The sequence below is a fragment of the Drosophila subpulchrella genome, chromosome 3R (assembly GCF_014743375.2).
Source record: "Drosophila subpulchrella strain 33 F10 #4 breed RU33 chromosome 3R, RU_Dsub_v1.1 Primary Assembly, whole genome shotgun sequence".
Taxonomy (NCBI): Eukaryota; Metazoa; Arthropoda; class Insecta; order Diptera; family Drosophilidae; genus Drosophila; species Drosophila subpulchrella.
In genome coordinates, this window is record NC_050609.1 from 10,213,741 (window position 1) to 10,241,280 (window position 27,540).

At 40.0% G+C, this 27,540-nt stretch overlaps 1 protein-coding gene across 1 annotated transcript in view; it reads left to right on the forward strand.

Moving 5' to 3' along the window:
• LOC119545836 overlaps window positions 1-27,540 on the forward strand; it is a 48,757-nt gene that overhangs the window by 2,732 nt on the left and 18,485 nt on the right. Inside the window, exons 2-5 of the mRNA XM_037851789.1 lie at window positions 11,711-12,095; window positions 17,241-17,446; window positions 18,651-19,086; window positions 19,735-20,073. Of these exons, the coding sequence (XP_037707717.1) occupies window positions 11,965-12,095; window positions 17,241-17,446; window positions 18,651-19,086; window positions 19,735-20,073 (1,112 nt within the window). The 5' untranslated portion in view covers window positions 11,711-11,964. The remainder of the gene's footprint in view (window positions 1-11,710; window positions 12,096-17,240; window positions 17,447-18,650; window positions 19,087-19,734; window positions 20,074-27,540) is intronic.

Here is a 27,540-nt window from a genome sequence, read left to right on the forward strand (position 1 = left end):
ATGACGTATGATTAATATCGCTGCCTGCTCGGCGGATGGTTATTTTGCTGCATTTAATTAAATCTGCTAGAGATGATTAAGTGCTCATTTTGACCCCGAAACAGGCAGGCAGCCCTTCAGAAATACATAAATATACAAAATTGTTACAAGTACTTTACCTATAATGTATATAAATTGCTATTTCTGGGCCCCGGCTCCTTGACAACTCAGAGTAATTGGAATTGCCACTAAAAATATAAACAAGAAGTACTAAAATTATATCAAAAGCCGGCAAGGACAATGTTGTCCGGAAAGTGCATATACTATATGGGGTATATATAGGCGACATGCTCTCAATAAATTTGTGCATTTCATGACAATGACGTCGCAGGCGATGCGATCCGAGAATTCCTACCATATATATTGGATATGGGTGTGGGCTTCTGCCTGGCTGACATTTCTTGGCCTTTTTTGCTCTGCCATATGTGCGAAAAGGCCAACGTTCATTGCAATGCAATTAATAAAGACTGTAGCAGCTGAGGCAAACAATGTTTTTTATATTTATAAAAATGAATTTACGTAAATAAAACTTTGCCCTAATTTGGGCTATTTAATAAGGGGCATTTGCTGTTTCGTCGAGCTAATTATACTAATTTGGCCCGACTATAAATTTTGAGATTTTAAGCGAATTTATTTTGGGACTCCAAATTCTATTTATATATATATATCATTGGATTTATTTTGGCCATTTAAGCTGATTTTTTATAGCTTAGAGTATAATAAAATATATGTATAGTCTACATTAGCTCTAAAAATATTACGATTTTAGCTTTTGTTTGCTCTTTTAGTTATCACTGAATTTATTTGGGAATTATTTCACAATAAAATATTTTTTAACCCATCTTAGCTCTAACAAAATATTATTATGTTTATGTTTTTCAATTTATCAATTTTTTTCCTTGTTTGGATTACAATGAACTATTTGTGTAACCCATCATAGCTCTAAAAAACTATGGTTATTTTAGTTATTGTTATCCTTTCAATGTTTTTCTTAGCTTGGTATCCCGAAACGACTAGCCTTCGTTTTAATTGATACAAACGGCTATTTACATTCCATTTTTTCCGACTCTCCATTTCACTTTCAATTTATATTCATAGGCCAGTTGAGTTGTTTTATTTATTTCTGGCTTTTATGCAACATGACCTGCGCACGCCAATTAGAGTGACATTTTATTGTGCCTTTGTTTCGCTGCGGTTCTCTTTAATTACACGCTCTGCTTTTAATTAAAGCTGCTAATTAAAGAAACATTTTCGAAATTCTCCTCTAGCAATTTCCGGCTTAGATATTGAGAGGTAAGAAATGGAGAAATTAAAGTCGGAGGAGCCCCAGTCTCTTAGTATGATATCCTTGGGGCTTATCGCACAGCCTTATTACCAATTCGGTTGCTCTGTCTGCTCCACTTTTATGCTTGATTAATGCCCGGGATGTGCATTGGATTGCGCCGGGATCTCTGGCTAAGACAAAGACGGGAAAACTGGTTGGGGGAGCTGGGAGATCCCATTGATTTGTGCCACCTGGCTGGGGAATGGCCTCGCTTTCGGTTGCCCAGCGGAGACGCATCGTAAATCATGAATGTGAAAGTCGTGCTGGCAGCTGGCCCCCCGGAATGTTTTTCCGGATTTTTCCCTGGCCCAATCCGGCGATTACCCAACTGCCGGTAGCGATTTTATGGCTCTCGTTCTGTGTTTTTCCAGCTCAAAGTTTTCTCCATCGATTCTTTTCTTCGTTATTGGTTACAATTGGGAAGTTAGCTCCGGTCTCTATAGGCAAATTTCTCCCATGGCCAAAAGGTGTTGGTGGAGGGCAAGTCATAAAAAAGTTTGACCCCCCTCCACCTTATACGCATTCTTTTCTCCATCTTTATCGTCTTCGTCATCATTATTATTATTACTATTATTATTATTCTGCTTTTCATACACGTACAACAACGGAAACATTCATTCACGCGAACTAATGAAGTGTCAAAAATGGGCGCCCCGAAAAGTGTGCTACGCTTTTTCGTTTTAAAAATATTTCACAGTCGGGTGGCAATATATATATATGTGTGTGTGAGGGGGCGTATGTGGGCGTGTGGGGTCCTGTGACCTTGGACTGTAACTATGAGCGAGTGCCGACTAAAATAGCTCTATAATGCCGAGGCGGGCGGTCCATAAGTGTACACACTTCCACGTTTGTGTGCAAATGTTTGCAGTTGAAGGCAAAGCGCGAGCAAACAATAAGCAATTCTGATATGGATGGTACTTAAAGTTTGTCCAGTTGAAAGCCCCCCCCCCCCCCCCCCCCCATATGTGTAAATATACACCGAACTAGCGTAATTCAATCGCCTTCGTGCCATCGATTCAATTTGTTTTGATCCCGCTTGGCTGCAGCCAAATTACAATTACACTCGGTTTTCTCTATTTTCAGATATCTCCAAATAAGAGGGAAGTCGAATTGCAGAGTCCTTGTGGTACAAATTGAACGTAATTGTCTTTCGCTTCCTGTGTATCCCTCCATCTCTAGTTTCCTTTGATGTCCTCTCCTCGAATATGCTTCGTTTTATTTTGTTTTGCGGTTGATTTGTGTATCTATTTGGATTTACAAATTGTTTTTGGCTGCGCACTCAGAGAAACTAAGGGTAGTTAAAGTTATTTAATTTTTACAGAATAAATGCCGGCAAGTATGCTAATTTTTTAATCAATATTATTAAAATATTAACACGCTATAAACAGTTGAGATAGCATTATGGGTTTAAAGTATAACAACATATTTTCTAGTTAAATTAGATAAAACACCCTTAAGTAAGGGTCCGATATGCACTTTCCAATATATTCTTAATTTTTTATGTCAAGGGTTTTAGGAATATTTCAAAATGTTTCTGAATTTAAATCCTTTCACCTTGAAGCAAATTAATTCTTATTCTAACTCTAAATAAATATTATGTCACATTTTTAAATATAAATATATATTTTGTCGCTTCATAATTGCTTAGACTAAAATAAAATAAATATATTATCTATTAATTATGATAAAAAGACTTCCAAATAAATCTCTACTATAGGTTTTTGCAATTTTATATATATTTTTATATAAATTTCATAGTTTCAAGACTAATTAAAAAATGTTTCGACTTTACAAGCTTCACTTTTATATTATAGTAAGTTTGTTAGTGATCTAATTGTCACTCTTTTTTTTTTAAGTGCACGTCTAGTCCTGCCATCGATTTGGTTGTGTAAGCGGCGGTGGATTGGCTGGTAGGGAAATTACATTTGTAGGTCGTTTAGTCTCGGCGCCCTTCCCTTCCTCGCATCGCAGACTTCGCACATGGCCCTGTCAATACTTGGCCAACTTCAACGCCAAACTGTTTGTCGATTGGGTATCCCCCGGAATCCCCAAAAAAATCTCTACTTCTGTCATTTTTTCCCCGGTACTTACGGCTTTAATGTGGCCCAAACCGATGCTTGCCTGGGATTTGTTTACTGAAGCGCGAATCTGTTTTATTTTTTGCTGTCGTCGACTTGTTTTTTTCCTGTTTCGCCCCCCAGACAATCCGGTTTAGCTATCTCACGTGTTTGTGGGATATTTGCCTTTGAGGGGATTTCCCCAATCATTTGCCCGGGCTGCCTATCCCAACCATCCATCTGCCGTGTTGCGTTTGCCAATTTGCGTTCAAGCAAAAGCGTTGACCCACCGACAATGCCAATCATCACGCATACGCCGTGTGGGCGCGTGTCTGTTTTAATACCGCTCCTCACTTCTGGGAATTTTCAAGAATTTACGAGCTGCTGGTCAGCTTATCCTTGGCCATATTATTATTTAGTATTTAGCATAAATGCCCATTCGGTTGTTTTCAATTCTGTGTGTGTGCCTGTTCTTAGATAAATTTAATTACAAAATGCAATTACTTTCGGGCCCAGTCAACTGAAGGGACTGGAATTGAGTTTTCGGTTGCCAATCCAATCGGTATTTGGTTCATTCTGGGAAAATGAAAATGTAAAGGCACTACTTCAAGTGGGCGGATGTGTAAACAGAAATTCTCTCTAATTTCACAATTATGCTAACGCAGGGCAAAATGGAAATTTCGTGTTTGTGTTTGTCTTTGCCTTTTCATTATTGCGAAGGGGTTAGAAAGTGAAGCATTAATTGTGTTTATCTCAAATTCCATTTCCAAATTGCCTTTGCGGCTGTTTCAATTAGTCTGTCAATTAACACTTTTCACAGACGGTCTCTCAGCCATAAGTAAACCAGTCTGGTTTTAGACATTCTGTGTGCTTAACCCCAAATTGGCCAGCGTTCATCAATCGTCTAATCACTTCTGACCCAGCCAGAGAATAATTGACCACTTTCTTGGCAAAGAGGATGGGATTTTCCTTCCTTTTCCTCTTTTCCACCCAACTGAGGTCAAATTGTCAGTTCACTGGCAGTTGCCTTTTGGCCAAGGGCTAGCTAATTATATTTGCTCTTCCCCGAAGCTACACATTACCCAAGCTACTCTATAATTTTCCAACTGGGAAAAGCTCTGGTTAAAAAATAAGATAGCAACGTGGCGTATACGCAGTGTGTTGTGGCAATTCATTTGCTGATTAGCCGTGGCAAATTGTTGGCAGCCTAGGAAAAATGGTTGGGAAAATTGAGGGAACACGGAAAATATTGCCCAGGGCCAGTGGCCGGAATAATAAAGCCACAAATAATAAACAACGGAGCGTGTCCGCGTTCGTGTCCTGCCATGTAGTCCTGTTGTTCTGTTGTCTCACTGTTCCTGGCTCCTTGTGCCCTGCTTGCAGTCGGAAATTTCAATTTAAAAGCTTGTAATTTTTCAAGGCCCCCAAACCATCCCCCCATTTATACATTTAGGGTGTGGAGGAGCATATTCATGGGTCTGTTGGCCTGGTTGTCACCGCGTTTCAGCATCATCATCCCCGCTGCGCATATGTGAGCTGTAGTCCTAGCCTTCTCCATCAGCAGCCCCATTCACTCATCCATATTGAATAGACAGTAAAAGTTGGCCTAAGAGAATTTTTCACGAGTTGTCAGCCGGCTTAAAGGTTCGAACTCGCCTGCCAAGTTCAACTTGAAAGTTGAAAGAAATATGTTAATCGAATTTCGAAAGGAAAAAATCGTTAAAAGGCACTTATGACGGCGCCCAGGGATTAATGTTCGTAGTTGGCTTTTTGTGGGGACTTTTAACTTTTCACTCAAACATACTTGTTAAAGTATAAACTTAATGGAATGAATCATATTCCCTACTGTCTGATCTTTTTTCGGTTAAATTAGTTAAAATTATAAAGGATAGAAAAAGAAAATGTGGGTTAAAGGGGGCTTAAGTTTTTGAAAAAGAATTGATAAATTAATTTTTGGCATACCGACTGGATTTTTTTCAGGTCAATGCTACTTTAAAATGATTTAATATATAAGTACATCAAATATTTTTATGTTGTAAGCCCTTTTTTCTCTAGGTTGCCATGACTTTTCCCCAAAAATAAAGTCAGTTGGTCAAATTCAAGCAAGTGTCATGTGACCCTATCTTCATATAGTTTCATTTTTTTGAACATTCCTTATCTAATAGAAGTATTTTTATTTTCATACTTACTAGGATTTGCATACCATCTCACTCTTTTTCTTCAAAAATGCATAGTAAAGTGGGAGAATGTAAATGTTAATTGCCAATGTAAACTATTTCACTTAGCTGGAATCTACTGTTGGCCAGCGTTGGTTGGCTTCTTTGTTGGCTTGTTTGTTTTTTGCCAGCTGCATGCAGCCAGGCATGAAATCTGTGCAACCTTTTCCCCCCTCTTTTTCCCCACACTCCATTGCCTTACTATGCCAGCCAGAGGGCTAAACGTCCTGGACCCAAAAGCTATGTATTCGGTGCTTTCAGAAACAAAACTACCTCGGATGTGAGTGTGTGTGTGCCTTTGCGCCAGTCAATGGCGAATGGCGGCATACAATTTCAGCTGAAAAGAAAACAAAACTTGGCAACTTGAACCATAAATGTCGGGCAAGTCAGACGAAAGACAAAACACACACACAAGTGCCCAAACCCCCGGCGTTAGTATAAATACACTTGAAGGCTGGCATTTTCATGGCTGGACGCCCGAATGAAAATAACGTGCGGACGACACTCATACGCCCCGTTGTCGCTGTCTAATATGTGTCTGACTCGCCCATCGCGCTGCTTTTATATAGTTTTCCGAGCTGCCATGTGGCAAATGCCAGAATGTAAATTTTGGGAAAACAGGAACCCCGAGGCAGACAAAACACCTCACTTCACTGCTTTCCTACCAAAATTTCTCCTCTATCCTCCATCCTCTGGCCAGAAATCCCAATCCTCTTAGGGCGACGCCTTGTTAACATGTCGCATTATTAACGCTCATCGCTCGTCCTGGCAAGCTTTGTCTTAACGGCTTTTGTTAGCCCGGCTATTTGCGCTGGAAAATTGTACTCAAGTGCTAATATTGTGGGCCGTGGAGAGGCGCAGATAAGGCCAACACATTTTGCTTAGCCAGACAATGCCAGACGAATAACAACTGAGTGGGGAAGGCGGCGGGTCAAGTGGGATGGCAGGCAAAGACCGTCTTTGAAAGACGTATGTCAGTATCTGAAAATATACCTACCCGTCATACATCCATAGAGCCTATGGGCAGTCTGTGGAAAACAATAGACTTGAACTGTCATTTTTTGCTAGGTGTATCGAGAGTGTTTTCCTTAGATAAGGAGCTTGGCCCAGGAGGCCAGGCAAAGTGCTGCCTATGAAGGTACTCAAATTTCGTTGGTGTCTACGAGAATAAGACTAAAGGCCTTTTACGAAACGGTGGCTGGGTGCTAGGTTTCCAGGCAAATTAGCCACAAATTGTTTAATGGAAAAATTCAACTGGCACCATAGCCAGGATACTGCCAATGAATTTTTAATGAAAGGCAAATATAATATAATTTGTTTAGATTTTATTTCTACAGGCTAGAAAATCTAACTAAAAGCAACGACAACATTAGAGCATATTAATAATGGGATGTATTTTTAAAAATACTTCGTAATTTATTATTAGCGCTTTCAGCTATAAATATACATTATTGATAGACACGTATTTTATAAATAGTTTGAAGTGAGCAGGGCCTTAAAAATAAACAAAACTGTTAGCGACATTATTGCACAATGATAGGGGAAACACAATACATAAATAGTTCTTAATAAATAGCTTAACATTTTTTAATATTAGAAAAAACTTAATTCTTAAAACTTTATATTTATTTTATTTACTTATTCACCAACAGATTTCGAGTCCTTAACTGGCTACTAAAATGGGTCTTAACTAATTAAAAAACTAGAGAAATGCATGAGCAAGGTTTTTTTTATTAATATCCCTAGACAAACTTGGGTCGAAACGCAAGATATGTGGCAAACTGTTGAATAAAACAAACTATATATAATCCATAATCTACTTTTTAATTGGATTCTTTAAGTATATTTAATTAAATACTTCAAAATATTATTGCTAAATGAAATAGGAATTTGTAATAACCTTCTAGATTATAGGTATTAAAATTAAGTGTGAACACTTGAAGGTCAAAATTCCTCATTTGCGTCTTAAGTCAGCTCATTCCAAATCCCATTTTGGTTGCTTTAGACAAATTAAGGGGAAATTAGCAGAACGCCTAACCATTTCCAATCCCAAAGTCCTGGCCCACACTCTCTCAGCCAAAGTGCGGCTTGTTGACAATTAGTCCTTTAAATTAGGTGGGGGGTGGGGGGCATTTGAGCCTCCTGCGATCCTGACTTCCTGTGGTCCCCCCTGTGCGTTGAGCTTGTACAGCGCTGAAATGAAATTGATTGTACTTTTCGCTGCCCCACTGGGAAATCTTGAGGGGGAGTTGAAAGGTGTGTGATTAGGGGGTGGTTTGGGGGTGGCTGTGCGGTGTTAATAGGTGTGGCTGGTAGGATCACAAGACAGAAGCTGAGCAGCTCGTTAGCTGTAGGTGCCTTTTGGTATTTGCCTTCGTGGCCGGTGGACAATGAGTCGCAAAGCCAAGTAATTAAGACAGTGACAAACACTCAACGAATCCACTTAAGCAGAGCAAAGGAGACAACAACAGAACAGACAGACAGAGATGGAAAAGAGCACAAAGGACAAAGGTCAGCGAGCCACTTGGCTCGTGTTTATGCGCCTTTTATGCTGCAACTTCATTAAATTTCACTTTTATGAGCGCAAACAAATCGTTAAAAACCTCTCAAAGCTCCTGCACAATGGAGGCCACGCCCCCTGAACCGCCCACTCCCCATTAACTCCCCCCCCCCCTCTCCCCACGCTTCACGAGCAGACTACTCGGCCAGGAAATGTAGCCGGACAACGGTTCTTTTAATTACTTTCTGCATAAATTTGCACTCGTTTGCTCTCTCTGGAGATGTCTGGACCAGCTGGACGCTAAATGGGAAACAAATTTGGTCGATACAGACGAGGGAAAAATAATAGGATTATCTGCGAAAAAAAATTTCAGGCAACTGATTAGAAATTTAACAACATTTAAACTTTCACTTATTTTTATGGGAGTATTTGTCCAAACAATCTTTGGTTATTATTTAAAATATTAAAATCCATTTGTTCACTTAAAACAGAATATTATAAAAACGTGTTCGAACTAAACGCTTTTTTCTTAGATACCTACTCAAAAATTGTCTTATTGATTTACATTTTGGGAAAGAAATAATCAAAAACTATAAGTTGTCACTGTTCAAACTTAAACATATCCTAAGAGTATTAAGGTAATTTATTCCGAAGTCCTTAAAAATAAATTAATAAATTAGAGAATTTGCAGAATTGAAGAGTTTTAGTTAAATAGGTAGACATTTAAAAGGTTTTGTAAAAATGTAATTATGGAGTCTATCATAAGAAACACAAGTTTTTAGAGGCGAAGAAACAAAGTTTACTATAAAATTAAGTTTTATACCAAAAGTAAAAGCCTATATTTCATTTAAAATTTTTAAAACACTAAAGTGTCTTTCCTTAAAATACTATTAGATCGGACACAACTGTTATGCTTTATGTTTGCTCGCCAGCTTAGAGCTTTGTTGTGCGCGAAAAAAGAAAATTATGCAAAGGAAAGTGCAAAGGCGGGAGGTCCTCAAAATGTTGGCCCATAAAGGGAGTTGGTCGCGTTCGCATTCGCAATCGCATTTGCTTTCGCTTTATGCGAGGCCCTTGATGGCCAGGCAGGGATCCTATTGCTCCTGTGGAGCTCCTCTGTCGAAACCTCCACATTCCTTCCCCCCCATCGTCGCACATGTGCGAGGGTCCTTTGGGTGTCCTGCTACAAGCTGCCCTCCGCCTCTTTGCTGTTCGCTGGCAAATTGTTATTTAATTATGGCATCCTTGCCGCGATGCTGAGACGCCGTGTGTCCTGGCGTCCCGGTGTCCTGGTGTCCTGGTGTCCTGGACCGCAACCAGTCACGTTCGGGCGTTCCGGTAATGGCGAATAAATCAACAGCGGAAGCGTTGCTAGTGACGTGCCACCGATGTGGTGGCCCGGACCCACCTGTCCCCCCTCGGGATGTGTCGTTTATCGTCCTTTGCCCCACCTGCCAGCAGGAGCAGCAGCCCTCGGAGCGCGAAATGATTGACTTTAAAGTCAAATTGCGCAATCTAAGCCAAAGGCGTGCCGGAAATGACTTGCAGCCAAGGCACCGACACGGGCTTTTGGCCAGAACAGAATCCCTCGCGGCTTCCAATCAGCGGCGTAGCTTGCCATGACATTCAATTAACTCGATTCCAAGCTCCACAGCTCGAGAGCTCCTGGCCAAAATGGCCAATGTCTCTTGCATGCAGGATAATATCCGGGCGGTGTGGGAGAACATTTCGGAAATTAATCCTCGTGTCATCTGCTGATGGTGGTCGGAAGTTTTGAGGTCTGCTAGTTCTGTTAGTGGTTTCAGTTACATAAAAAAAAATAGGTACCTTGAAAAGTTTCAGCTTTCTTAACAAGTTTTTCAGACTTTAGCCTTAAAGTTGCCCAATTTAGGTTTCACTTGGTGTTCTTTCTCTCTACCAATACAAATCTCCAGAAACTATTAGCTTCAAACATTTATTTCAAAATGTATTGCCCTTAATATAATTAATATACAAATTAATATAAATATAGATTGAAAAGGTTCAGAGTTCTTCAAATGTTTTTAAAGTTAAGCCATAAAGTGGCTCAAGTTAAGTTGCACTTTGTATTATTTTTCTCTTCTTATAAATTATAGACTTTATCATACTTAAAAACAGACAAAATGTTATTAGTACGCAGCTTTTCAATCTATCATTATATTTATTTAGGAAAATTTCAGCATTTACCATGACTAGTGAATATATAAAAATAGAAAAAGTAATCAATCTGAAGATATAGCAATTAAATTCTGTCTGACAAAGACAAATCCCTCACTGAAATCTATCTCCGGAATTTTAGCCAGCTCATCTTTTTGTCTTTCTCCGCGTCTGACTCTGACATCCATCTGGAGCTGACAGCTTCCGGCTTTGATTATAAAATCAAGATATAATTGTTTCGATGCCGCATCGCCCCATAACCATTACCCTCATCAAGAATGGAGCTATTTGGGCAGTTGTTTCAGAGTCAAGCCAGTTGATCAGCAATTCAGTTGAGCCAAATACGACATCATAATTATTTATCCTCCGGATTTAGCTAGAGATGGCAGGTGCAATCACCGATGTCTCAGGACTGCCACCTCGTAAATAGTTTGCGATTGCCGACGAGCAAATAAGTCAATATTAAGTTAGCCGATAAATCGCCTTTTGTGGCATGTCCCTCAGCTCGGCTACGGTTTTTTGGCTGCACAGCAATTTCTTATCCTTTGTCAAGGCGACTGTCGCACACAGAGCAGCCTGTCTGCCTGCATGTGAGTTTGAGTCCTGGGTCCTGAGAGTGCTAAAAATGTTTTCAAAATCCACTCAAGCTCACTTAGAAGTCGCCACCGACAGCAGGTGGAAAATGGGGGGGTGTTCGGTTGAGACATTCAACTTTGTGCTGCGAACATTCTCAGGGATTCCGGGGATTACCTCCCCCCCCCGTTTGCACACCAATAAACTTGACAGTTAATCCGTAATTGATCTGGAAAAAGGTACGATTATGATAATGAAGCTGACAATGAGAATGCTGATGGAACTGAAACTGACAATGTGGGAACATCCAGATCCAAAGAGAACTCAAAAAGAGTGACCGAAAATAAAGCTCCTTGTTTATGCCCATTTTCTTTCGCTTTGCGTTCAGGTCCCCATTTTGCCAGCCACATGAATTTAAATTTTTATTTGACAATAATAAAAGAAAGAACGTGTCAAGACAAATGTCCTTGGGGGTTTGAGAGCTGGGGAGCTGGGGAAATTCGTTTATGGAAATGCGTAAAACGTTAAGAATTTCGCAACTTACCTAAGCAGCCATAACAGCAGATCATAAATAAAACAATATCATCCATATGAATGCTTACGAAGCGTGTGTGTAATGTGGGGAAAGTGGGGTTTTCAGGGGGGTTCTAAGAGGTCCTGCGACAAGTAAGCAAAATGTTATTTGCTTCTTGGCACGCAATTGTCAGACAAAGGCAACGAGCCAGCTGGGAACACGTGCAGGTCCTGCCAGGATATGTAAATCGAGGCGCGTGTGTGTGCATGCTCGTAGATATAACCATGTTCCGTTATGTTTGCCCCACTTTAGATCCTCGCAGGATGGGGATAGTGCAAGTATTAGTGTAAGGAAGGACGAACGCCAAAGCCAAGCCAAAAGTGAGAAATCCAGCAGCCAAAGGACTACGCCAGGAGCATACAAATGCCAGCCATGGCGCAACTTTTCATGAGCGGCACTCGCGGCTTACAAGCAAAATAAGCGAGGCAGCAGCACCAGAAAAAAAAGGACACCCAACTCGACACCCACAGCAGCAGCCACAGCAGGAGTCAGGAGTAGCAACCACAATGGAGCAGGACTCTGCAGCGGGTCCTGCCAAGAAGAGCGGCACCACCCTCTCCGTGGACCGGGCCGCCTTCCTCCTGCTGCGCGTCAGGAAAGTGTTCAAGAAGAAGCGGCAGCAGCGCAAGGAGCGACAGTAAGTCGAATGTTTGCCATTACTTAGCCACCGCAGGGGGTAATCGGGGATTTCAGGGGCCCATTCAGGGGGTAGTGGCCACCCGGATTTGCCGGATTTCCCACGCAATGAATTGTCAGCCAGCCGAAGGCAAACAGAATTAACAATCTGTTTGAACGGCGGATTGAAAACGGATTGGGCCGCAATCAAAAGCGATTTAGTTGCCAATCAATGGGCACGGTCCGAAACTAAATTCAATTTTTGCTTTACAGCTGCTTATTTAACGATTATATCATTAAGTTCCTTTAAAATTCAGTTTTAACAAGTTTTAACATACACTTTTTTACAGTTTATATAATTTTTATGATTTTTATTTGTGTCTCAAAGTTTATAATTGATTAATTTTGATAAGGATAGCTTTGTATCAATTCATTTTACAAATCTTATTAATGCTAGCACTTGTTGAGGTAGTCCTAAAATGTCGTTTTCTACAGATCTTGGACAACAGCTGCGTACTTAACAGTCGAAATGATTTTTAACTCGTATTTATTATAGCTAATAATCATTCTGTTAACGATTTTTAGGTAGCCTTTAACTGTTTTCCTTTCAAATAATGAATATTTATACACATTAAAACCCATGAAAAGACATAAACAGTTCAGACAACAAAGGATTATTTTGTTTTCGTTCTATACTCACTTTAAAAACGAAATAAAGAAGATTTTACTTTGAATCAAGAATGTGTAAATAGGTAAGACAGATTTTCTACTATCACATTACAATAAATAAAAACACATAGTAAAGAAGAATTCTTTCAACAGATTAATTTGTTTTTTTTTGTATATAAGAAACATTTTAATCTATTTATAATAATAAAATAAATAAAATAATAAATAAAATAAATAATAATAAAATAAATGTTTGCCGAGGGATCATAGCTTGAAATAACATTTAGTTCTCTATCAGATTTGCAGTGGCAGAATGTACAAAACACCCAATTTAAATTCTTTAGTTTTTCAGACACTTCGAAACAATAGAAATTCTGACAATTTTGAAATTAGAGTTAGAGTCTCTTTAACTTAAAAGTGTGCGCACTCCAAGTACACTGTGGAAATGAATGAAAAGCAGCTGTTAGGTGCATTTAAGCCAAGTTCAGTTCGGTTTTGGGCAACGGATGTAGTGTGTGAAGGACCCTCCAAGTTGCTGATAAATAGCTCCTCCTGGAACCTCAGTGGCCGAGTGTATTTTTGGGGCGTTTGGGCGTTTCTACGTGCCGATGGGGGCGTGGCAAACCAATCTGGATTCCTATGCACGTCCCGCTGCCATTGCTCATTTGTTTGGCTGGGAAAGCAGCTCGGAACAGCAGCTCGTTAGGGATTCGCAGCTATGTTTATCCGCAATTTCGCCTGCTCTTCTTTATTGCGTGTGCTGCAAGGAAGGAAGAAGGAATTTTCAACATTTCTTCTGTTCTTTTTTTTGCCTCACTGCATCGCGCTGTAATGAAAATGCTTTTTATGTCCTGGCATTCGCATGCTCAACATTTGCTTAAGGAGCAGGGAGGGCGAAAGAATACCAGGCGGCAAACTCAATTAGGCACGAGCAGCTCGTTTTTCGAGGATATACAAATGGGTTCGCTTAAAGTTCACAAAACCTTCTTAACCCATTTTAAACGGGGCGTGGCCGGGTGTCCTTTGGGCTGAAAAAGGTCCACCCTTCCGATGATTTGATTATACGAACAACATTTGCTCTAATTATGCACGCACATGTAAACACAGCAGCAAATGCAATTACACGGCGCCCTCAAACGCACACTGCCATGGATTACATGGCGCCCACACTGCGTATGCGTAATTTGGCAAAGCCTTTCGGCTTAGTTGGCCTTTTACACACAAAAATGAAGCCCGAAATGAGACAGGAATGCTGTCGTCGTCATCGCTGATGTTAATATGGTTGTGTAATATGGCAGGTCCAAAGGAACTTTATTAGTTTTCCCACGAGATATGGAAATGGGAATGAAGATAATCGACGGAGGGTAAGTGATTCATTAGATGAGGTTAGAGGTTACAGGTTAGAGGTGCAACAGAGTCCTGTGATAATCCTTCCCTGAAGAGCCATACCTCATATCCTTTGGATCTCCACATTCTGCTGCTTGGCTCATTAAATAACACCTCTTCATTATCAGGGGTGTAAACTTTTATGCAGGCCCCATCTTAAAGCACTTTTCCCCGCAATTCCGTCAGCATGTTAACCTTTTTTCACTCCTTTACTGGATTTTCCCTGCTTTTTGGCCCACGTTGTTGGGTAATGTACGATTTACGGTTACGAGTATTTCACGTCAATTATGTAGATCCGCTTTGAGTTATGAGAGTGGGCTGTGCGGGGTCGCTCACCCCGCGCGGGGAACCCCCTTTTCGACGGCTTTGTTGCGTTTTCGGTGCTCCCTGCTGCGACCTGTAACAGCTTGCCTTTAGTGGGTGCTGGGGCATTATTCTCCTCGTATGGGTGCCTTTGTGCCCGACACCCAGCACTCCCGAAAACGCCACCGGCAAACCTCAAGCCCCTCCAGCTGCACAGCGATATTATTTTCCCAAATTAAGCATTTCTCGGAAATTTGGTATATCATATCCTTTTCTATCTGGCAAAATAAGTTTTATAAAGGTCACCTAGTGGGTCATAAAAAAAATATACTGACACATACTTACACTCGAACTTTCACAACTCAAACCACTTTTGACTAGAAAAATGTATTGAATCAAAGCTCAGATTTATTTATATGTATATATATATAGAAAGATTGTAAACTATGGTTTAAAAAATATCCTTTTATTATCCATAAGATTACCATACATAATTTAAACCTACATATATACAATACATAAAAAAACCTTTTTTATATAAACTTTATCTTTTTGTTTAGTAAGAAAACTAAATACTTACCTATTTATTTATCGAAATATTATGTTGTGGATTTGCAATTATTATAAGTTTTGTCAATTTTAGTATAATATAATCTCCACATATTATAAATATTTACATCTTATCCTTTTTTTTAATTTTGTAGATTTTTAGATTTTCCGTTTTGTAATGTAAAACGTATTGATTAATCTTATTTTTAATTGAGCAGTCCCAATTATTTTTCTCGGTGTGCTGTAAAAACAAGAGGGCGTCTTGGGCCCTTCACAACCTTAACTTATTTCGCCAAGGCGTTATGTAATTTCGCCTGTATTTATGTGCGGACATTGTGTCGTGTGTTGCTCTTTTGGCAGCTTTAACTAAGTATTTCGCCAGTTTTCTCAAGTTGTCCGCTGTTGTTTCGTCGCACTCCTTCGGCGGCAAGGACGCAGATAAATTGCTTACATGAGTCTTTTGCCTTTTGCTGCAATGGTGCAACTTTCCAGCAGTTGCGCTCTATGATGGAAGAGGAAAAGGACTTAGTGCGGGTGCAGCTTTTTGCCAGGGAGCAGCAATTGAATGGGTTGTCCCTAGCTGGGATCTTGTAAATGCCTCTGGGTGGGAAAAACTTTGCTGATTTCTGTTCGTTTGCCATTCCGCCATCCAGCCATCCTGCTATCATCATCAATATTGCAGGAGGGGATTTCGTGGAACCCTGGCAGATATTCAGGCGCCTTGCCTTGGCAAAATGTCAAAGTCAGAAATAAATCAAATAAAAAGTTTTCCATTTTTTGTTAGCATACACAGCTATCGCATACTTTTTTTTTCATTTTTTTTATTGCATTCAGCTATATGTATAGTTCAATTGGTGGGTGGGTAGTTGGGTTGGTTGAAATGGGTTGTGGAACTGTTCCGTCAGATTGACAATTGCCGCCGGAGGAGGAGGAGCCTGGGGAACCAGAGGGACATACGCATCTGGTGTAGGCGTCAAGTTGGGAATCGAGTTCGAGTGCCAGGAATTCAATCACACATCAGGCTGCAGAATCAGCGAGGGTTTCGCCATGCAAAAATCGGGGAGCGGACTTTGCCAGCTGTCGCAGGCAGCGAATGATATGGCATGGTTTTTGCAGGGCCTGTGAGGTGTGGAAAGTAATTTCCACACAACAATCAAATGTGATTCGCAGGCGAGCTGAAAAAAATGAGCAAAGCGACAGCTGACAATGACACTCTTTCAACGCACAGTGGGCGGAAGTAATGCACAAATTAAATTCCTGTCAGTTTTGGCAGGCCACAGAAATGTTCCTCAACAAAGTATAGAACAAAAAGAACATTAAAAATGTTTGATATTAGGTTGCACAGCCAATTGTATTTCCTTTCACATTTTCTATAAAAGAATTTGTATAAAAACTTTAATTTTATATATTTAAATATTTTTGTTTTTATGAAGTCAAAACTGAATACAAAACCGGGAGAAACACAAAAACTTATTGTACTTTAAAAATAAATCTACTATAACATTAAAATATTAGAAAAAAAAAATTAAGAAAAATTGTTTATAGTTTTATATGCCCCCTATGAACCGATTTCTCAATGACATGTTAACTAATGTGCCGATTTCTCAATGACATGTTATCTAATGTCAAAGTATGCTGCTTTGGACTTTTCTTGTTAAATTTGTGCTATCGACAAAACGATACTTACAATCCACCAAATCTTATTATAAGAGTCTCTGTAAAGTATCGTCTTTCGTAAAATGAAATAACAACTAAACAATTCTGTCTTTCCAAACAATTTAACTTAATGTTAACATTTTCTGACAGATAACAAATTAGAACCTTAACTTGACATTAAGAAATCGTTCCTAAATCAAAAAAACATTCGAGTTGTACATACAACAGTGTTGAATTGCTAAAGTGACTTTTGTAAAAGTGTCACCAAGAACATAAGACAGTAAAATACTTTTGAAAAGTATCCCCCACCTCAGTGTGCAAAGGAATACATAAGTCCTGAAGAAGGGATGCCAGGGGGTTTTCCATGCAAATGAAACGGAAATGGCATGGAGCTGTGCAATGAGGACGGGAAATAATTGCATTTACTTGCTGACACTCCCGACTCGTCGCACTTAATAAATAATAGCATTAACTTATTATTGTCACTTTCTTCTCTGGCTCTTCCGCACCCCTACTCATCCTTTTTCAACCCTTTTTCACCCCTTTTCTACCCCTTTTTTACCCCTTTTTCACCCCTTTTTTCACTCTTCCTTATTCATTTCAGAGCCCAGCAAAGTGCCGCCGCCGCTGCAGCCGCGGGTGGTGCAGGCGGTGTGGCCGGCGGGGCAGGAGGTGGTTCCGGGTCACAATCGCGACCCGGCAGCCGCAAGCTGCCGCCGCCATTGTTACGGTCGCGCACACTGCCCGCCATCATTGTGCCAGGACTTCCGGTCGTCTCGCTGCACACGGACAAACAAACATTTCAATTGGGTGCGTATAATATGTATATATACTACTGCCCTCGAAATGGGTTAATTACATTGAAAAATCCAATGGAACAACAACCGCTTTTTCCTCACACATCGCTCATTTACTGCGAAATCACATTTCATGACTTAATGTGGCATAAATAATTACAATTGATATAGTATGGATAAGAAAGGAAAGATACATTTTTTCTTTGTTGAAATTGCATTAAAATTTGTCAAAAATCGATCAGTTCGATTGAAAATAAAATGATTTAAATTGAAACAGAGATATAATGAGTATAAGCTAACTAAGTTATTACCTTGAATTTTGAAAATTAAAATTGCAACAAAGCTCTTTACATTTTGCATTTTAACCGCAGTTCTATTTGCGCTTGAAGAGTAAAGCGGTTTAATTTGGATAGCATTTGGGTTTGGCGTGGAAATTGATTTATTCTAGTTAAGCCTGTAATCAGGCCAAGGGCATCCAATAAAATCCACATATACGTATTCTCCTGCCTGTTTTGAGAGCTGCTTTTAAAGGCTTGTTTGCCCACCTAGAACACCAGCCCTTGAATCCTTTCACAACCTGGCTTTTGAATGCCATTTTAAATTGTGAATTACCGTTCCCACACAAAATCATTTTCCGGAATATTCCATAAAGAGGGCTTGAATACATTTTCATGGATGCAAACCAATAGCCAGATTCGATTAACTAATTGACCAAAGAGTATGGAAAATATAAGTAAAATTTTAGCGCTGCAATGTGTGCTATACACATTTTAAAAACTGAAAAGCTGGTCAATTTTTAAGTTTAGTGTAACTTTATATAATTTGCATTATTAAAGTATTAAGTATTAAGAATTAAAGTATTTTTCTTTTGAGGTAAAAATAGGATTAAATTTAATGGTCAAACAATTCTAAGTTGGAAAGGCTCTTTCATGGAATTTTAGCTCCCGGTAAATTATAAAAAGTTAAAAGAAAGTAAAATTATAATGAAAAAGCTTTTCCTGTGCCATTGGGTACACACATGTATGTGGTTTTTGCACATTCTGCCAGCAGAGTGTGTAATTAAGAACTTTTGACAGGTTTTCAGCACGAGTTATGATTAATATAATGAAAGTGGATTTAAGTCACACACGACAATGTGCATATATAGACATGTAGAATATATAGATATGTATTTACCCTACGTTTTATCCGATTTTGCAAACTATTCACCCACACAGACGAACGTTTGCTGGGCAGCAAAAGCCGCAGTGGCAGCGCCAGCGGTCATCGTTGGTCGCTGCTCACACGTGGCAGCAACAACAGCGGCAGCAACAACACCAGCGGCAGCAACAACAACCCCGCCAGCAGCAACAACAACAACAACACGCATTTGGCCAACAACAACAACACACTGATGGTGAAATCATTGAATTTGCCAAAAGACGATAGCAATTTGGTCTATCGCCGAAAGTCCTCGGGCAGCACGCCCCACCAACATCAGAACTCGCACCACCATGCACATCAGCACCACCAGCAACAACAGCAGTTGCATCAACAGCAGCAACTGCAGCAGCAGCATTTGCATCTGCAACATCTGCACCACCTGGGGGACTCCTCGCTGTTCCAACTCTCCGATGACTTTGAGTGCCACGCGGATGGATCCCTATTACTCAGGTGGGTAATGATTTATTAAAGGATACCTCATTAGGGGTATTATTCAAATAAAAAGTGCCAAAGGAAAGTATAATTCTATATAATACCAAGGAAAACAAACAAACCTGCTTCTTTAGCAAGGGAACAAAAAGGTTATAAATTATCTCTCAGACAATATAATATATAACCATCATAATCTCACAACATCCTTCTTTTATCGAACTATCTTACAGCCAAAAAGTTCTGATTTATGGGAACAGACTAAGAAGGGCAACTCATAAATATGCTATGAGTTCTAAAGGCATTTAATAGAATAATGTGGTTTTTGTTTATTAAACAAGGTGTGAAAAAGTTTTAGCCAAAAAAGTATTCCATGTGAATAAGAACAAAAAAATACTTAATTTTTCAAAATATTACCCCAAACTATCATTGCTTTTCATTTTGAAAATTAAGATTCTGATTATGGGAATCAAAAAGTATTCCATTTGAATAGGAATATAATAATAACTAATATCTTAAACTAATATTTCAAACATTCATTGTATTTTCCTTTCGAAAATTAAGATTTAAATTTTGGTGTAAGAAGATGATGATTGGTTCTCCTTATAAATAAAATCTTAAGCATTATTATCTATAATACATTTATAAGATTACCTATCTCTTTTGCAGAATTCCAGCTCCTCATGTGGTGGCAGCGCGAGCCTATCGACTGGCAGCCCGCAAACGAGCAGCCGCCTCCTCGGAGGCCTCCACGCCGATGTCCCGGGAGCACACCCTGCACGAGATGCCCCTGGCGGAGTCGGCCAGCTCGGGATCCGCATCCGGCTCCGGTTCTGGATCGAGCACGACCTTCACACGGCTGGCCAAATTGCTGCATCAATCAAGCGCCCTGGCAGGCAGGTCCAATCTGCAGCCACCGCCCTCGGCTGACAATGCGGTCCAGAGTCTGGGCAGGGGACTGGGCCTGGGACTCGGCGATGAGGCGCCACGTCGTCTGTCCTGGGAGAGGTGCGTATACGTAATTTACAACGCCCCCTACAACCCTCCTCCATCAACACCACAACCACCGCTGTCTGCGCTGTCAACTTTCACCTTGACTGCTGACTGCTCTGGTGGCGAACTGGTGCAATTAGCTAATTTCATTTACGCCCTCGAGCTGGAAAGCTGATCTCGGTCGTGTGTCTCTGGGTCCCGCCACCTAATGGCCGGCCATGTGAGGATGGTTTGACTGTTGGAGGGATGGTCAGATGGACGGACGGATGGACTGGATGACAGGACAGCAGCTTGGTCTGCCTTCGAGTGCCGCATTTGTCTTCATTCGTTACGGTTCACGGCAGGCTAATGGAGACACATGCAGTCGCAAGATTAACACGCCCGGGGCATCACTAGCCCCTTTCCTTCCCTTTGCCACGATGCTGTCTTAATTAACGTCACTCCATCCGTACGATAAGTTGCACAAATCAAACCCCAGCTGGCTGACTTGCAGGTGGTATTAGGGAGACTTAAGGGTATTTTCCACCCCAAAGGCAAACGCAGTCTCAAGGGGAAACCAGTTAAGTTCTAGTCCCAACAAGACGTTTTAGTTACCATGTAGCTTAAATGTTTCCAATAATTTTCCATTACCTTTAATGGTTTTACTCTAAAATGGTTTTAGGAATTATAAAGATAGAAATAGAATAAATCTCGTATTTCGTACAAGGCAACATATACGATAACCTAATGTTAATTCAGATACTAAAATTATATATTTTATAAGAGCATCAATCTTTATTATGGTATTTTTCCCGCTTCCTTAAGTTATTACACTCATCGACTGTTTTTGTTTTTTTTGGGGGTTACTAAGCTAGTCTTCAACAACGGCATTTGGATCTAGATAGAAGTGAGTGACCTAATATCCGGCAATTACGAATCTTCCCAAATAAAACAAACAAGAAGCATCTTAATTAAAAAGAGCGAAGTTCGACTATAAAACACCACGCACTCGGTTAATGGTCCTAATAGAAAAACAACAAGCTGATTTAAGATCATATATAAATTTAATCCTATTAGATTATGCCATAATCATTATGGTACAATGTTACGTAGGGATTTTCCTAAGTGTCCTTTTGCAGGGGGCTCATAAAATTCAGTGTGTCAAATCTATCATAAAATAAAAATTCTTTTAAGATTATGTCATGCCACTGAACACTTTTAGGGAACCAGCAAAGAAAATCCGGAATGAGAAGACAGTAGATTATAAGCTTTTCAGTTTAGCGGTTGTTCAGGCTTTAAGATGCTCAAGTCGGGAAGATGTTTCGTATACGTATTTATGGTATGGAAACTGTATGGAGAAGTAAAATCAGAGGACTGTGTGTGTTTACTAAAAGACCCCTTAAATCAATGTGGAGGCCACCGCCTAACCACAATTCATCCATTGATTGAGCCCCATGCCAAGCTTATTAACCTGTGGTGTGTGATGTTAGCCAAAATAAACGAAACACAAATCAGACTGGACAAATTGCAGATTGAAACCACAACTAGATTGGAAAATCTGAAGATTAAGCAGGCTGAGATGGAAAGTCATTTGAAAGCCATACACGATACCATTACTGGAATTAAAATTGCAAAGGAAGAAAAGGAAGTGACTTGGACTAAAGTCATACCTCCTTATTTTGAGAAATTCGGTTCGAGATACTTTCGAATAGTTCAGGAGTAGAAAAATTGGACAGATGCAGCAAGCACCTGTCGTGAGATGGGTGGTTATCTTGCAACTTTTCAAAACCAAGAGGAATTTTATGCCATTAGTGAGAAATACAGGAATCAACCTTACTGGCTGGGCATAAACAATCGGGTTAATGCAGACAACTTTGTATCCCTGGCCTCCGGAAAAACAGTAAAGTTTTTGAAATGGAGATCGGGACAACCGGTTCAGCACTCCGATAAAGATTACCGCTACGTTTATATGGCCGATGGCAAAATGAGCATTTATACACTTTTGGGCTCCTACTATTTCATTTGCCAGGCAGATGAAATTTAATTTATTTATAGATATGTGCTCTCATTTAAAAACCACGGAAATGTGATTTAAAAATAAAGTACCACCATTAATTAAATAAATATATTTATTTTGGTATATAAACCGCGAGTTATGAGTAAATCAAATGTAATTCAAGTGATTTAATTGTGGTTTAATTTGTGTGCTGGTTAAACAACACTGAATAATTTAGAAGGCGGATACATGTTAAATTGGTATTCCTAATTTTAGCACACTTGCTAATTTCAAATTCACAAGCTTCAACGGGTTTTGTGGGTGAATCAAACTAGTCCTGATTAATTATGTAAGCACTTTTATCGACGTGGAGCCAAAGGGGTAACGTTGGGGCAACATTTCATTTATACGAGCCAGCCCAGACTGGCCAATATCACATGTCCCTGACGGGATTAAGCAATTTACGAGCGGCAAGACTACGCCTTGAACTCTCACTCTACCCAGCACTTCACAATGGACCACTTGCTGTTGACCATGGTCAAGAGTGTAAAATCATTTTGGCAAACAAGCCGCAGGAGGTACAGAAGGTCCTTTCCCCCCGAGCACTGATTGCAACGCTTTTGTCCGCCCTTTCTCCTTTCTGACAGCAGGACACTGGATATATGCGCTGAATACACTGAGTTCTGGCGCAACAACGTCACTGTTTTATGGGTTTAAACTTTGATATTTTAAAATGCAAAAACCCCAAACCGAAACAAAAGGAGTCCGCTTTTTTTGGGACGGGTTATGGCCATCGTTGTTGCTCAGTTCTGTTCTGTTTGTATTACTTTACGTTGCTAAATTTAGAGCCAACGAGCTTGTACGCAAGTAAAACAATGTAAATGGCAAGAGTGGAAGTCAGCAATGCGCATAATAATAGCTGCAAAGCTCGGCCAAGATGGAGTGAGTAGCCACGGGGAGTGGGCCAAGAAACTCCCCAGTTGGGGTCTTAGTTGGGGTTTTTTTCAGTCCTCACTGGCTTAATTGTGAATGCATTATTCATGAGCCAACAGCCAAAGACAAAGATGGAGGCGGTCCACCAGAACCTTCGGCATTTCAAGAAAGTGAACAAGGAAAAGTTAGGTAGTCGACCGGGGAGTATCTATACTTCCGTTCTGAAAGAAAATTAAAAGTTAGAAAGACATGTTGGCAAATACAGAAGATAAATAACCTGAGGCATACTTTATTATAATGAAGGAATACATGTTTAAAATCCAACTCACTGATTTAAGTTGTAATGTTGACACTCAAAATTAATCCAAACAGAGGTTTCATTCAATAATCAATTTCCGGATGATTTATTTGCACACACATGCACAGTGATTGTAAAACAATACGTTGTCATTGGTAAAATACATTTGTTCGCTAATGGACATGGATTTCTGAAAGCCCACCGAAGCTTTAACAATGCGTTCTGCTCTGATTGAATTAATACATCAGACAATACAAAATGAAAGGCTTTCATCTTTAATATGCACAGCTGCAATTTGTCATTGGTATTAATGGAATTTCAAGAGATTCATAGAAATCACTTAGGCATCAAGAGCTTAAAAGTAGGCAACGAAAATTTTCATTTTTCTATTGCATACTTTTAGACAGCTTTCTAAGAGATTTCAAAACGCTAGTGGCTTCTATTGGTAAATTTTAAATGCAAATCAACAGAATATTTGCTACTTCTGAGGAGAAAACCTATTATACCCCTTAACTTTCTTATCAAGAGGTATTCAAAGACGGAGAGGACGCGATGCGGAGCCAATAAAATGGTGTCCTGCCACCGCGCAGCCAGTCTGATGTTCTGGATAAAGTTTTGTGCGTCTTGTCGCCGCTGCTCCTGCGGCAGGAGAAGCCACTAAACTAGCTGGGACAACAAGATGCCACTGGAAGTTCGAGTAAACGAACCATAACTGAAATTGCGCATACGTCATGTGCGCCATTGTGTGCATGAGATGCGAAAACAAATACAATGACAAAACTCATTAGCTGGGTTTCGTGGGCGGCGGCAGGTTATGTAGTGTAAAATTTTATAAATTGCATGCGGCTCCGCGAAACAAAAAAAAAATGCGGGTAAAAAAGTTTTGCTAAAAGCCTCGACGAAGGCGCCGACTTGCTGATGTCAACATCAATTTGTGTGGCACGGCCGCCATTCTGTTGCTGATTTATTTTCTGTTTCACTTTGTGTCCTTTGATGGAAACCCCGCTCTGATGATGAGCGACAGACAACAACCAGAAATTTGCCAGATGTGCCCCTGAAAGAGTCGACGACTGGTTGGAGTTGGCCAACAGTCATTAGGCCTAATGTGGGGCTCATTTGACCAGGCCAAAAGCACACACACACCCACATATCGATCCCGGGTTAACTAACTTCCCATGGCCCAATGCACTTTTCACTCACATCCAATTACTGTAAATGCGACACAAAGCCATGTCCCAGTCAATTGTTTTGAGGCTGCCAACCCACATCCGAATCCACAGTCAGAGAGTCCCTATTAAGAGCATTTTCCACACCAGGCTGACAGTTCCAACGCCCTTCAGAAAGCTTTAAGGAGTTTTCCAAGGACATGACCAAAAATTTCACTTCACCTTTGGAGAACCAAGTTCGAAATATTTAACCAGGCAAGGATTGTGTGCGTGAATGTGTCACCTGTTCCTAGCACATTGCCTGCAAATCACTTTAGAAGGGAGGGGGGATTGTGTGAAAAGTGCCCAAATGACAGACAAACCTGGCATGGAAAGGCACTCACCAGGGAGAATGGCACACAAATGTACAGGGAGAAAAATTAGGACCTAAGATGTCTATAACAGAACTCACAGATTATACTTATATTATAATATTATCATTATCATAAAACTTAAAATATCATAATTATCTAAATCCATTATCTAATCCATATATAATGAATACTTTTAAAAGCTATGATCTTCAAATGGTATCTGTTAATTTAAATTTCTATATAGATGTTTCAAGATATGTTTCTTGTTTTCCGTGTGTTCATATCTCATCATTCAGGTCGCTTGTTTCACCTGGTGAGCATGTATTTACGACCCTAGCAAGTCAAATGCTTGACTGTTTTGTTGATTTTTCGATATGCTATCCCTGGCAAAGGAAAACACAGGCCAAGTTTGTTTGGCCCAGCTCTTGACTTATTGCCACCAGTTGGCAGTTGCTTAAAGTGCTTCGCATGTATGCATAAGTTAATAACAATCATTACTATCGACGGCTCCTAGCTGCCTTATCCAGAGCTACACTTTGAGGTTTGTCGACAAACACGCTACCATCTTAGGGAGGTTTAGACTTAGAGAGCCGAGCACTCGGGGCATATGGTCGCCTGTCATTTCTCATCTGCATCGCAGGCCGCCGACGATGAGGTTGACAACTAGCAAGGGCAACATGCCACAGCGGCAAGTCAAGTCAAGTAGAGCTAACTAGGGTCTACTTTGCCGCCTGTCGCCTGCCGTGAAATGTGTCTGTGGCTTGGGGGTTTCTTATATTTCTTTCCACCCCGAAACCAACCCCAAGCCAACACCTATCCAAGCCCTAAAATACCCCTGCCATCAGCCATCAACGGCGATGACGAGTACAAGTTTTTGCACCGAAGTTTACTATGGGATTTGCACTTGGAATAATAGATGTATTAAAGCATGAACTGAATTGCAGTGACTTGTTATCATATTTAATATCAATTCATATTGAGTGTCAAATTTTTTTATGCAAGTTTTTATAAAAGAAATCCCTATTTTTAAGTCCTTCAATGATGTGCATTTTATTAGCTAGCTTACTAACTTTTTAAACCTATCATATAATATTTTTTATAAAACGAAATATTATTTCTCTTAAGATATAATGGCTTAAATCATCTGTATGGTTCTTAAAAATTCAAACCAATTTTTAGGAGATATCCCTGAAATTTTCTGCAGTATAACAGGGTAAGTGACTGTTTGATAGGCAAGGGGTTTTCTTATGGGGCTGGGGCAGCACTTGGTTTGTTGCTTAAAAGCGTCGTAATTTGATTGAATTTGCGTTGATTAAGCGTATTTAGCTGTTGGCAAATTATGAATGTGTTTAATTGCAAACTCGCTTAATTGTCTCGTGGGTAGGAGAACTCAGGCGAAAGACGAAAGAGGGACTCTGGGTTTGTTATGGTTTCGGATTAACAGAATTAGCTTGTGTACAAATGCATCTACGTATGTACAAGGCGACTTCTTGTGTTCCCTAATCCCCCCCCCCCCCTCCCCCCCCCATTCCCATCTCTATTTGACTTTACGAGGGCGTTGAGAGTGCCAACAGCCTTTGCGGTTTTAATTGAAAACGTTGCGCATACGTCATGTTGGCACAGACACACATCCGAAACTCGCATTAATATATGAGCTTTCATTGGAGGACAAATTGGTTGCCAGTCGCTGGCATAGAGAAAGTTCAGCCCAAGGTTGGTGCGTGCTTAATGCGGTCGAGATCCCCAACTTGACTCTGATTATGCAAATGCTGTAAATGAGCAAAAGAGTGCCGGCAGAGGCAACTCAATTTGTGTGCGGCCTGCAAATTAATTCAGCAAAATATTAATGCAGCAAAAGGAAAACAAAGTTCGCAACTAAAGTTCGATGTGCAGTCAAATCATGAAGTGCCCAGGCTGTCCATCGCGTTTCCCAGGCAGATGGCAAATTAATCCATTACTAGGCCGCCAAGTGGACCGTAAATTGTAGTTTACTCTGACCCATCAGAGCCACATCACTCACCTCGACTCGCAGGCCATAAACTTGGCCAGTCATGGGCAAAAGCGTGCCAGCCGAGCGCAAGAAAAGTGCGGAAAAAGCGCAGAAAAGTGTTTGACTTGAATGAAGAAATACGCTCGACCAGCTATGAACATGCGTCAACTTTGTCAGCATTACCCATAGCAACACATTAGCACCAGCTGAAGGTGCACTCAGAAAAAAAAACAATCTAACCAGGAAATAAGAAAAAATAAAATATAACAAAGCTGCATAAACTTATAATTCGATTTTAAGGTGATATCTTAGTTACGAAACATACAGTAAACTTTGATCTCGCAATGTTTTATAAAACAACAAAATAATAAAACATATAAAAACTTTTCCTTAGCAGTTTAGCAGATAAAACGTAAAATAACCCATTAAATTTTTATTATTTCTTAAACTTCTTATTAAAATATTATTCAATTTATTGCTATAAAGCTTTAAAACATAACCTTAACTTAAAGAAGTTATAATCTAACTGATGGTCTTTTAAGACCATAAGAACTTTGGTTAAGGACTTATGGAACTAGAATGCTATTTGAAATACAAGTTATGTCATGATTCAATTGTGTTAGGCTTTTCTCTAGGTTACGATGGCTTTTTGAGGAAAAACCAGTAAGTTATTCATAAATCCGGAAAGAATTCTTAGGCCTTTACGATGATGACTAATATTCGATAATTTTTTAAATAGTGCAGTATGTATTGACTTACTTAAGTTT